General features: G+C 34.5%; 1 protein-coding gene, 1 long non-coding RNA gene and 1 other non-coding gene across 8 annotated transcripts; 2 read left to right on the top strand and 1 right to left on the bottom strand.

Annotated features, from left to right (window-relative positions):
* Nucleotides 1-156: 156 nt before the first annotated feature.
* ABCC13 (multidrug resistance-associated protein 11) lies at nt 157-8,147 on the bottom strand (the record flags this gene model as incomplete). 6 transcript variants are annotated; one of them, NM_001335346.1, is made up of 34 exons in its annotated part: nt 157-759; nt 841-1,028; nt 1,202-1,363; nt 1,612-1,722; nt 1,792-1,884; nt 2,028-2,126; nt 2,211-2,333; nt 2,433-2,486; nt 2,575-2,686; nt 2,765-2,940; nt 3,026-3,182; nt 3,261-3,523; nt 3,608-3,755; nt 3,842-3,973; nt 4,059-4,126; nt 4,203-4,304; nt 4,397-4,615; nt 4,697-4,777; nt 4,859-4,975; nt 5,057-5,174; nt 5,262-5,328; nt 5,577-5,674; nt 5,772-5,890; nt 6,181-6,268; nt 6,381-6,441; nt 6,516-6,585; nt 6,656-6,907; nt 6,983-7,031; nt 7,111-7,193; nt 7,272-7,403; nt 7,491-7,637; nt 7,718-7,805; nt 7,904-7,944; nt 8,015-8,147. In NM_001335346.1, the coding sequence occupies 34 exons, from the start codon at nt 8,039-8,041 to the stop codon at nt 324-326; spliced, it is 4,281 nt and encodes a 1,426-aa protein (NP_001323940.1). The 6 variants fall into 6 exon arrangements, with proteins under 6 accessions (NP_001323940.1, NP_001323939.1, NP_001323938.1 ...); NM_001335345.1 differs by having other exon boundaries at nt 1,202-1,722; NM_126770.8 differs by lacking the exon at nt 6,381-6,441 and having other exon boundaries at nt 216-759; nt 6,530-6,585; nt 7,111-7,202; nt 8,015-8,070.
* Nucleotides 5,363-5,432, top strand: MIR5646. The gene has a single exon (NR_140076.1). It is a non-coding gene; the product is annotated as a microRNA ath-MIR5646 precursor (primary transcript).
* Nucleotides 7,511-7,728, top strand: AT2G05405. The gene has a single exon (NR_140075.1). It is a non-coding gene; the product is annotated as an other RNA (long non-coding RNA).
* Nucleotides 8,148-12,297: the final 4,150 nt, after the last annotated feature.

The raw sequence follows: 12,297 nt of genomic DNA, 5'->3' as shown, positions 1-12,297 counted from the left end.
CTTTACTCTATCATGCATAGCTTGGGAAACTCATGGCTAAAGCTGTTTTAAGTTGCAATGAAGAATCAATTCCTTCTGAACTAACTTCTTGGAAGAAAAACAGACAATAAGAGTACCATTGTTTACTTCTCAGTTCTCAATCACCATCGAATTAGATAGATATTTATGAATTTGGATTAGGCAAGTCCATGAAGACTCATTTATTATGGAAAACTGAGCATATAAATGAGCTACTACAGTTGAAACTAGTTTTTCTTAATTTCCATGACAAGATAATTATAGCAGAGATCAGAAGTTACAAGTGATCAGATTCTAACAACATTTCACTGAGAAGCTCTGACAAAGCTTGAAAAAGTTGAGGAGTCATCTTGCAAAAGATGTTGTGGTTTTCCTTGTTCAACAAGAATTCCACGATCAAGAATTAGGATGCTGTCTAAATCAACAACCGTAGAAATGCGGTGAGCAATGGTAATGACGGTTACGCCTTTGCATTCACTCGATATCGTGTTGTGGAGTAGGGAAGCTGTGTGAACATCGATGTTGGCGGTGCATTCATCAAGGCATAGGATCTTAGATGACTTGAGCAAAGCACGAGCAAGGCACAAAAGCTGTCTCTGTCCAACAGAAAAGGAACAACCAGATTCCTTTACATATGAATCTAACCCTCCTACACTTTCTACCGCTGCCTTAACTTTACACTTGTCTAGGATCTCCCAGATTCTCCAATCCTCACTCAACCCAAGAGGATCAAGGTTATCCCTACGAGAACCACAACTTTTTTTCATTATGAAACTGCAGGCAACACCTTTGGTTAGTGAATTGAAGGAGTTAAGTTCTCACCTCAGTGATCCTTGAAACAGAAAAGGGCTCTGAGGAACAACAGCGAGGCAAGAACGGAGTTCTCTTATCGGAAGATGGCTTATGTTTTTTCCATCCACCAATATCTCTCCACTACAAACAGGAGTAAGCCGGAAAAGCGCATTCAAGATCGAGGACTTCCCGGCACCAGTTCTTCCAATTACTCCTACCTGATAAATGAAAACAAAACAATCATGAGACAGAAAAAGTCAATTCTGTTGTAGAGTGCTCTCTCTAGCGGATAGTCTCTTCCCGATAACTTCATATAAATTGTATATGTTGGGAGAAAAGATAAAAACAGAAAAAGTCAAGTCTGTTGTAGAGTGCTCGGCGATACACGTACATGCATTCCTCCTTGGATTGTAAAAGAAATTTGGGTGAGGGCCGGAGGCAGAGTTGAGATGTATCTCATTGTCACATTGTGAAACTCAACTAATCCGTGAACAGGCCACTTATCGCTGAGAGATTGAGGACCTGAAACTTCTTCTTGAGGCACATCCATGTACTAATAACACAGGAGAGCATGGTTCATGTAATTAGTAACACTAACATACAAAAATTACTTAATGAATCAGAATCATTATCTTTATCTTTGATTTCTCGTAGTGCGAATGTAGAAGTGGATAATTTGGCACGACGAATTTGTACCGAACCACATCATATCATATATGTAAACAACATTCCTCAGGAATGGCTCTTTTGAGCTGCAATTAATTTCGGTTGACAAACCAAAAAAAGAATCAGAATCATTACCTGGAGAACCCTTTCAACAGAAACCATTTCTTTTTCTGTTTCAGTAAAACTTGTTAACAAGCTTCCTAACAGAGAAACCAATGGAGCTGCATATGAGAGCGCTAATCCCACCTGTGATCCAAATTATAAATAGTATGCTTTTCACTTTCCTATATATTTATGAAAACTGCAGTTTCTTACCAGTCCAGGTGTACCAAAACTGATTGGAAAGTTCCCCCCGGAGCCGAGGACAGCCATTACAGCGACAAATAAGACAATCATTGATCCTAACAACTGCACCATTTTACTCAACTTATCAGCGATTTTTCGAGATTTCCATATTTATTGCAGACACATGAAACTAAACATTGTTACCAATTCTCAAAAGGTGAATGAAAAATGTTCTACAAAATGTAAGCAAAGATGTATTAGTGTACCTGAAGACGCAAGGAGAGCCACAAGCTTGCGATTATCTCTGAGTAAGAAGTCCGCTGGTATAGCGTCAAATGCTCAATAAATCTACCTACAAAATGCTCCTGTCATGCAAACCGGAATTAGCATACAGTTTTGTCATTAATGGAGAAGCAAAACCTGACATTTAGAAGCAGAACCAAAACTACCTCAGACTTAAAAGCCCTGATAGTTGATGACCCATCAAGTGTCTCCGTGAACGATGCATATATCGGTGATCGTGAAACACTGTCCAACCTTCGTAGTTCCCTTGAAGTAGACCTGTAGAAGACCTGAAGCAATTTTCAGTTAGTAGAAAATTTGAACTCTTCTTCTTCTCTAAGGGACACCAAATATGAAATCAGATTGGCTACAAGAAGTTGTATATGTACCTGAAGCTTGCTGTATATGTACCAAAATGGCAGAAGCAGAAGCAGGAATAGAACCTGTATACATATTATACATTAATGTAACTTCTCCAACAAAACAGAAGAGTTAATACTTAGCAAAAAGAGAGAAGAGTTTCAGACAAACCTGAACATAAGACAATACTACAATAATCCCTAACAAGCCAACAAAATTTGCTAGAAGAATGTTGAGAATAAACGGGAGAGAGTCGTCGATGGTATATAGATCAGAGGAAAACCTGAACAGAGTAAAACCAAAAAAAGAAGTTAAGATGAAGAACAAGACACATGATTCAAAGAGTTTCCTTGTGTCTAACCTATTAAGTATTCTTCCACTTGGTGTCTGATCAAAGAACTGTGTAGGTGCATTTATAAGCTTACTGATTAATGCATTATGAACATGCACTGCTGCTTTTAATCCTCCAAATGCAAATGAGAATGCCCTCACCAAGGTTAATATTGAGTTAATGATGCAAAAGATACAGAGAACCATCTGCAAGATTAGTAGTTATTATTAAACTAGAAAAACACAGAGACATAAGAGTTACGTTTCGTGGTTTTATGCGCGAGTTTAATACCAAATAAAACGAGGTTGAGTAATGCGATACTCCTTTTCCTGTCTTGTCAACCCAATATGATAGCCACAAATCATTTCCATTACGAGACCCTTGCATTAAAACCGCTGAAACCAATATTACAATAGTAATGAACCAACCAGAAAACACAGCATAGTTCCTGCATAAACAGATAACAATCACTTACTTATACATATAGGCAACAAAAAAAAGACATGGTTAAGCAAATTTTGTTTACCTATAAACCATCATTTCAACTCGACCCTCTTTTCGTTCCTCTAATTTGACGATATCCGCCGCAGCTTCACTAATTTCATCTACACCATCTTCCTTGATAGATAGAGTCTCTTTTCTTTTGGTCAAGTGATTTGGTGATGACATATCAAATTCATTGGTTAAAGAAAATGTTGGAGAAATGGATTTGGGCATATCAGTAACACTTCCTGACCAATTCACTTTTCCTTTGTCCATCACAACAATCATATCTGCACAAGATATCGCCTGTCATAGTAGAAACAGCTTGACGGTATGAGAAAAAATTAAATTGAGATAGATAAATATTTAACGTGTAGAGAGATTTGAGACCTGAATGTTGTGAGTGCACATAACACGAGTCTTTTTGTTCAACAGAGGACCCAGAAGTGCTCTTTGCAATATCCAACATCCTACTTGTGAATCCACTGCACTCAGTACATCATCAAGAAGGTACATGTCTGAACCATGATAAACAGCCCTATTGATAAAGCACACACAAAATCATCAGAAACACAACACTCAAGTCTATGGATGGTGAAAGAGCATAGGAGATATATAGCAAACCTGGCCAAAGCAAACCGAGCTCTCTGTCCTCCGGATAAGTTTAGTCCTTTATCACCTATACACGCCATGTCTCCTCCGACCATAAGTGAAATATCCACATCTAGTGCACAAGCACTCAATGTCTCGAAATACCTAGTTTAACAAAGTCACCACTAGCTTTGTCTATCAGTTACACTAGATCATAACTTTAAGAGTTGATGAAGCAAACTTACTAAACCTTTTGGAGTCAAAAGGCTTCCCGAATAAAATGTTTTCACGTACAGTTCCAGACAAAAGCCATGGGACCTTGAAGGTGAGTGAGGTACATGTAAGACTTCTCATAGTGGAAACCAAAAAGAAAGTATTTAACCAGTTTACAAACCTGTGGTACATATGCCACAGAGCCATTTAATAGTATAGATCCATGAACACACCGCATTTCGCCTAAAAGTGAATTCAACAACGATGTTTTACCTGAACCAACCTGAAAATTAAGCAAACAAAAAGAGTTTAAGAAACACCTAATCATAATTTAATCGAACTATGCAGCTCTAACGGTGGGGACGATTCGTATACCTCCCCGATAACTGCAACAAAAGATCCCTTTGGCACTCTTAGGCTTACTTGTTTTATTGTCAAGTTATAATCCTCTTCTACGTTACTTGACCAAGTACAAGATGCATCTTCCACACATACAGCTAAGTCTTCAGATGTAAATCCAGAATCTATAGAAAAATCTCTACTATGCTCCAAACAACACAAGAACTTGCTCACACGCCTGGTGGATATAAAGGCCTGCAACAAGGTAACAAAAATGATATATAACTAAAATGGTAGATAAAAATGCTTCTTAATATGATCGAAAGATAATCTTACATCAATGAGACCGTTGATGACCCATGGAAACGAGTTTAATGGAGAGATTAAGCTATTAAACAAAGCAAGACAAGTAAACACCTGGAAAAAAAAAAACAGGATTGTCAAGAAAATTTTACATATTTGAATCAGAAAATGTTATAGAGCAGATTCAAAAAGTACCGTTGCTGCATCAAGTTGATGACCCATCAGAGCAAAGAGACCAAAAGTGCAAAGAGAAAAAAGAGTTGGTGTTGTTGCCCAAAAGAAAACACACCAAGCATCTAAATACTTCCGAGTCTAGAAAAGCCAAACGAAGACTTAAACGTTAATACAAAGTACTTGGACAAAACAGCAAAAGGAAGGATACGAAGACCTAACCGCTAAGTGAGTCACTTCGGTGGCTCTTGTTTCCTTCAACCAATCAGCAAACCAGTTATCCCATCCATACATTTTAAGTGTGCGTATGTTTGTTAAAAGCTCTCCTGTTTTTCTAATCCTGATAGATAACAAAACTTTTTACAATGTGAGAAATTACTACTAACATCCCTCTTATGATCAACACTTACTAAACGTTTTCTCACACCTCTCATCTTTAAGCTTCATCATTTTCTCTGTTGCAGATGCAATCAGCACCGATATCCATTTATTCACTGCCAAAAAAAAAGGGAAAATGAGAAAAACTGGCATCACCAACGAGCTATTGGCCCAATACTAAATCTCCGTGGAGGTGATAGGTTCGAGGCACGTTGGGAGGGATTTCTTTTTCAAAGGAGATGAATCTAAAATGGTGTGGGTCTCGCCTCTAGGAGATGTATGGCCTTTGGGCTTACACTTCCAGATATTCAAAAGAAAAAAATGGGCATTCTATATTGTAGTTACGATAATGTAAACTGGGTACCTGGTATCAGCAAGATGGTGATTGCAAGTCCAGAAAGAAAAGCAAACTTGACTTGAGTATACAAAAGATACAAAGCTATCCCAATTTGCAAAGGCAGGCTGAGACATATATTTGAATGAAAAATTGTAAGAGTGGCCAATTTATTGTTACTCAATATTGGAAGCACTTTCATTGTTTACAGGCAAATGTTCTTACCTCCACAAGTCATGCAAACTGTTGCACAAGTTAACAATGCGGTCAGCATCTACCGACATAAATGTTTGAATCTCGCCTTCAGAAAATCCTGACCGGTTTGCTGTGTTCACCCACAAACACTGCATACAATATAATTTCATAAACAAAAACAGCTCTTTACCAAAAGAACCAAAACGTTTGATACTATGTATGAAGTTATATATCGTATACTCAAAAGGTGCGTCTCCGTTTGTAGTAACGGCAAGGAGATATCGATATCTTTAACCGAATACTCGCTGAAGCAAAGCACAAATTTCCAAAACCATACTGTATATATACAAAATTCTTGTGATAATAGTTCACTTTCAAGAAATTATGGAACCAATTACTACCACTCACAATAAAAGTTTTCACTTTTCACATGTTTTACCTTCCTGTAGATGACACTCATTATACTAGACCGTAGCTTGAGTTTCAGCTTTGAAAGACGAAACGTGTATTGTGTATCAAGAAAAGACCTACAAGACAAAAAAGCATACATCACAAGTGCCTAGTAACTATTGCTACACTTGGAACACATTTGAGATGACAAAAAAATGTAGAAATATGATGACTATGCACTATATTTACTTAAAGATAGATATGAAGCCCAAGGAGATAGCAAGTGTATAGCCAACAGAACTTCCTGAACCTGTTTAGTTTATAAACAGTGTCAATGATTCCATTAGTAATCATATTTACTAAATCTTTAAAAAGATTCTCAACCTTTTTCAAGATACTTGATAAGTCTGTTGAGAAGTAAGGGTCCAGCAAATCCAATGCAATCATTGAACACCTGCAAAATTCATGTTTTGTAGTAGCAATATTAACAAAGATTATATAAGAAAGTCAAATAAGCAACGTACCTTTAACAGTCCAAGACGAAAATATGGCCATCCATATACACCATATATTGACCAAATTAGTGATGGAGTTGAGTAATTATTACACTCTTGAAGTTGCCAACATCTCAATAAATTCTCACAACATGTAAAAGGATCCATTTCAGGTGGTAGTGTAAGTAGATTTTCCAATTCTAGCTGCTTCACCGAGCCATGTTTCATTATTGAACCAATGTACCCAAAAGTGAATAAGTCCCACCAGCTTCCATTTTTCTCCTTCAAAGAATGAACAAATCTATTGGTCTTTAACTACTCTTTAAACTAGTTAGTTACAAGGAAGAGACGTCGTACAATGCGCTTTTGATCATCGTCGTCTTCAATAAGTGGATCTTCCAAAGGACTACAAGGAGAATAAGGAATTAAACAAGAAATGAAAAGGAAAAAAATATTAAATAAGAGAACCATATTAAAGCATATACATGATTTTGGGATGTGCCTGCTTTATCCTGAGGACATTAATAGAGATACCAAAAGCAATGTCCAACATGATGAGGCAAATCTCCTGTACACGCTCCAAATTCGGTTAACCAACTCTACTTATATGGAGAATGTGACAGATTCATAAAGACAACTTAATTACCTGTAATGTGAAAATCATGTTAAGATGAAGGGCATCTGTTAGGAATCTAAAGATCCACCAGAAACATAGAATCTGGCTAGTGAAAACGTGGCACGCACAACAAGCAAACTTCAATGAGAGGATGACGGCAATCTACAAGGTAAAAAAAACCTTCAAAGCAGAAACAAAAGAGAAAGACAAAGACAGAGTTCTGTTCGTGTTTGGTAACAAGAAGCTTACCCACATTACGAAACCAGACAAGGGGACAAAACAGAGAATGACTTCTCTCCTACGGTTTGTTCTCACAAGTAACACCAAGTCCACACATGACAAACAAGCTCCAAGTGCAGGTGTTACATACAACAAACACTTCTCAATGTAGCTTTTCTAATAAAGAAAATCAAATGAGGACGAATCAGTTCTTTTTTTTTACCAAAACCAAAGTAGAAAATTAGGCTTACTCTTACCCTTCTGTTACATCTACCATTTCTTCTCGTTATGGTGAGAATCAGAATCAGAAGAAGAGTAACTACATTTGCTCCAAACCCTAAAACTGTAATCATTCTTAAGGAACAACAATCCAAAATTGAGCATTCATGTATCTATATACATACGCAAACTCCTATAAACCCATGAAGTTCAAGGAAGGATATATGTCGCCTAAACGTTTCAGGTTTGCATCCATATAGAGAAACTGAGACAAAGATTGATAAATTTTTCATCATCAACAAACCATAGAGAAAGTAAAGAAATAGTGTACTTACAGTGAAATTAGTGAGAGTGATAGCCATGGATTCTCTAGGGTCCCAAAACCCTTCCCGATGAACTGTTCCAATTCTTTGGTTTTCTATATTTAATATTTCCAGAGTAGTGTTTTAGTTCATTTTTGGATATATTTCTACGTTTATTAGTAAGTGGTGTGACACAAAGCTGGCATCATTAAAGTTAAAGTTAAGTTGGAAATGGTCCATTGATTAAAATAATGACTTTGACTGATATAAGTGTTATACATGCGTGCGAGGATCACTGTAAAGGATGACGTGGAAGCCACTCATCTCTTGGGTTTTCTACCCAAGTGTCTGTCCACCCACTTTCACTTTTATAGAAAAGTTGCTAGTGATGTGCATTTCGATTTATTTATGGTTCGTTTTGTTTCTGATTTGGGTCAGTTTGACTAATTTGGTTTTTATTAGAGTATGGTTTAGAATAACTATGATTGAGTCTGTAAACTGGAATGAACCGGGTATTAACGTTCCTTTTATAAACGAAAATGTAATAAGTCCAGATTCGTGAAGGAATAATATGAGACTAAGTGAGCCACCCGCGCCTTGCGCGACCAAAATTTGTTTTTTTAAAATTAAATTTAAATTTTAAAGATCAAGCATACCAAAATTTTTGAAATTCGACCAAAAAAATTTAAAATGAGTATCTTCTTGAATCAATCATAATTTAGAGTGATAAGTTAGAGACATTTACGAAATTAAAAAATATATATTATATGGATATAACAACACCTATATTTATATCTATTTACCCGTATCAAAGGCATGTGTCATATAATGTTTAGGATATTAACTATCACATTGTACCCGTTAATTTTACATTTCAAGTCAAGGATCCAAAATACTTTTTATAGGATCAAATTATAACTTGAATAATAAGTAATTAAAAAACTAAAAAAATCTTCATTTCTTTTAAAAACACCAAAATTTGGTTCAATATTTATGGGTGAATCAAACAAAAAAGTTGAAAACAAAGAAATAGTATCAAAACACAAAGTAGAAGAAAAACACGATAAATCTTTAAATGTTTACATAAGAATTAGTGATTTTAAAGGTAAAAACAATAGAAATATAAATAATATCATAAATTTTAATGGGTTACAATGCGAATATAAAATTCTAGAGAGACCAGTTGACCTGCTTTAATCTTTTTTGGGTCTGCCTATGCGGCGGACCCATAAATAATTTATAAAGTATCAAAATATAACTTCGAAATAATAAGTAACCAAAAAATTTAAAACTCAAAAAACTTCATTTAAAAAATAGATAAAATATGGTTCAATGTTTATGGGTGAATCAAACAAAAAAAGTAAAAAACATGTTAGAAATAGTGTCAAACCACAAAGTAGAAGAAAAATACAATAAAACTTAGAAGGTTTACATATGAATTTGTAATTTTAAAAGAGTAAAAATAAAAAAATATATATAAATAATATCATGAATTTTAAAGGGTTACAATGCAAATGTAGAATTCTAAAAAGACCAGCTGACCTCCTTTAATCTTCTTTGTGTCTGCCTATGCGCCGGACCCATAAATACTTTTGACAATATCAAAATCTAACTTCAAAATAATAAGTAACTAAAAAAATTTAAAAAATTCAGCAACAATGAGCTTATAAATTCATCAAAAAATCTTATAAAGAACTTGTAACTCTCTTAATTGGTTTTACACAAAGTTTCGACTACTTTAGCTTGTCTCTTGAGATTTCTTACACACAAAAACACAGTCTCTTATCTTTTGGTACACTAAAACAGGGTAAACTTTACTCTCTTGAAATAAAAAAGCTTATATATGCTACTTTTTCAATCTAGACATTCTAGCGCCTAGGACCCCTACTGATTAACTTCAAAGGTCTCAAGAACAAAAAAAGGATCCACCGGAAGCTTCTTCAAATTGAGAAATAGTTGAGTTCTTCCCTCTCGTTTTCTGGACAACTTTCACTAAAAAAACTTATTCCCAACGGAGGAGAAGAGGAATAACTCCAAGCCCCATAAGTGCCTAATCCTTGCAAATTACTTAGCACCCCTTTTTAATATTCATGAGACTTCTAAACCTTAAACCCTAACCTGTACCTTATAAACCCAGATTAGTTATTTCAATTCGTCTACATGAATAATACTAAATCCTACCTAATACCTTATAAATCCGAACCTATATTTAACTTTATCTAAATGTTAAACACTATACCAAATAAACACAATTACAATGAACTTTAAGTCATAAATAATTTTAAATATAATCGAATGAGGTTTCAAATTGTTCAAATATTTTTAGTTAGATATGAACTAAAGATATAAGTTTACATTATTGTATGTGCTTCCATCAGTTATTCCTTAAACCCTAACCCTACCTTATAAACCCAAATTAGTTATTCAAATTCATCTGAATTTATAACACTAAACCCTAGTTCCTACTTTATAAACCCAAACCTATATAATTAACTTCATCTAAATGTTAAACACTATATCTTAAGCCCTACCAAATAACACCAATATTTAACTTAGTCTAGATGTATGACGCTATATACATATATACTCTAACACTCATCTAAAATAGAGAATGAAATTAATTCTCTTTTAAGATAAACTTTTTGTTGTTTTTCTTTCGTGAAATTGGCTCTTAGATGATTTATTTTATTTTTATATTTAAAAATATATTGAACGTAAGAGAACTACTTATTAAAATAACAGTTTTAAATTGTAAATTCTACATGTCGGCTCACACAGTACGCTGGGATGCTGTAGACGGCAACAAATTTAGCTCACAAAATCATTTTTTCCCTTCGAATATACGTTTTCAATACTCCCACAAATAAAAATTTAACTCATCGATAATAACCAGAAAAATATGGATGAAGAGCTTGCAGCCCTTAAAACTTATCCTTAAATAACTCTATCAACTTTGTTTCCAGCATTATATTTGTTATAAGAATTTTCAAAATATCTTTTCATTTAATTATTCGACCTATGTTTCTTTGACTACTTTTTCTGGAATAATTGAAGGTTAAGATAAATTTGGATAAACAATTTAAAATTCTTCAATCAGTATAATCCATGGTAAAGTAAACATTAAGAAATTAAGCACCAAGGTAATTAAAGAAATACACATAACATAATACATGCTTTCCAACAATAACACTATAGTTGACTACTATACACTTTCAAAATAGTCATCACATCTCTTTCGAAACTTTTCAACGGATTGAAAGAAAAAAAAAACAGAGCTCACTCAAATTACATAAAAGTTATAGAAATTGAGATGGTAAAGAACATGATCTCATAAGCTCTTCTTAGTATTTAGCACTTAAATCCTCAAGAACCACAAGTGTTAAAGTAGCTGATTAACTTACATGAGAAGAAGGCACAACTATTGACATTTACCATCTTTTTATTCTAGTCTATGTAAACCACACCAAAATTAGTGTATTTTTAGTCTTCTCCACACCGGAAAAACTTCTAGTTTGGGACGTGTCCAATAAACAAATATATCTCTACTTTGGAGCTTTATAAAATGCATGGCCTTATCAAAAATCTGTTTTGCCATCTTGATGCGGAAGTGACTTATCATACCACTGAACAATGTACAGAAGAAAAACGATATGAAAATGACTTATGTACTAAACAAATTTAGAGTAGAGAACAATGGATTAGTTAACAACAACAAAACCAAATACCGAAAGTATCCACCATCTTGATTTCTAGGTCTGCTAAATGTCTTAAAAGTCGAGAGAATTGATTTCGCTTTTTATAAGTTTTTTTGATAAAACATTCTCTTTTACGTTTGTCTTCGTATATTTTCTTTTTCGATCTCCAGTTTATGGTGCAATGACCCAATATAAAATTCAAAAATACTTATCACAGTAAAAATCAAACCTATCAACCAACATAAACCTATCATCATCCCAGCTCCCTTGAATTCCCAGAGATTTAAAGCAAAACCTGAATTGTTTTGATTGGATATAAAAAAAGCATATCTTGAGAAGGTGAACCATCTTACGCCATAAAAAGATAAAGATTGAAAACTTTACCTTCTCTAGACGCAGGTCCTCCTCAAAGATTTTTACGCCATGCATCTATAGGAACTTGAATAGGATTCTTTCTACAAACCCTGATAAGTAACAACAAAGATAAACTCTAAAACAAAGACAGAATTTCACAATTAAAACCCCTTAGATAGAAGAACAAAACGACATTAGAGAGCTAGCGATTGGATTAATTTAAGATAAAGAAAATATAGTTGTGTGAAGAAAAAACACATTAAAATG

Source organism: Arabidopsis thaliana, chromosome 2 (genome assembly GCF_000001735.4).
Source record: "Arabidopsis thaliana chromosome 2, partial sequence".
In the NCBI taxonomy this organism is placed as follows: domain Eukaryota; kingdom Viridiplantae; phylum Streptophyta; class Magnoliopsida; order Brassicales; family Brassicaceae; genus Arabidopsis; species Arabidopsis thaliana.
Note: the sequence above shows the minus strand (reverse complement) of the source record. Positions and strands in the feature narration are given on the sequence as shown.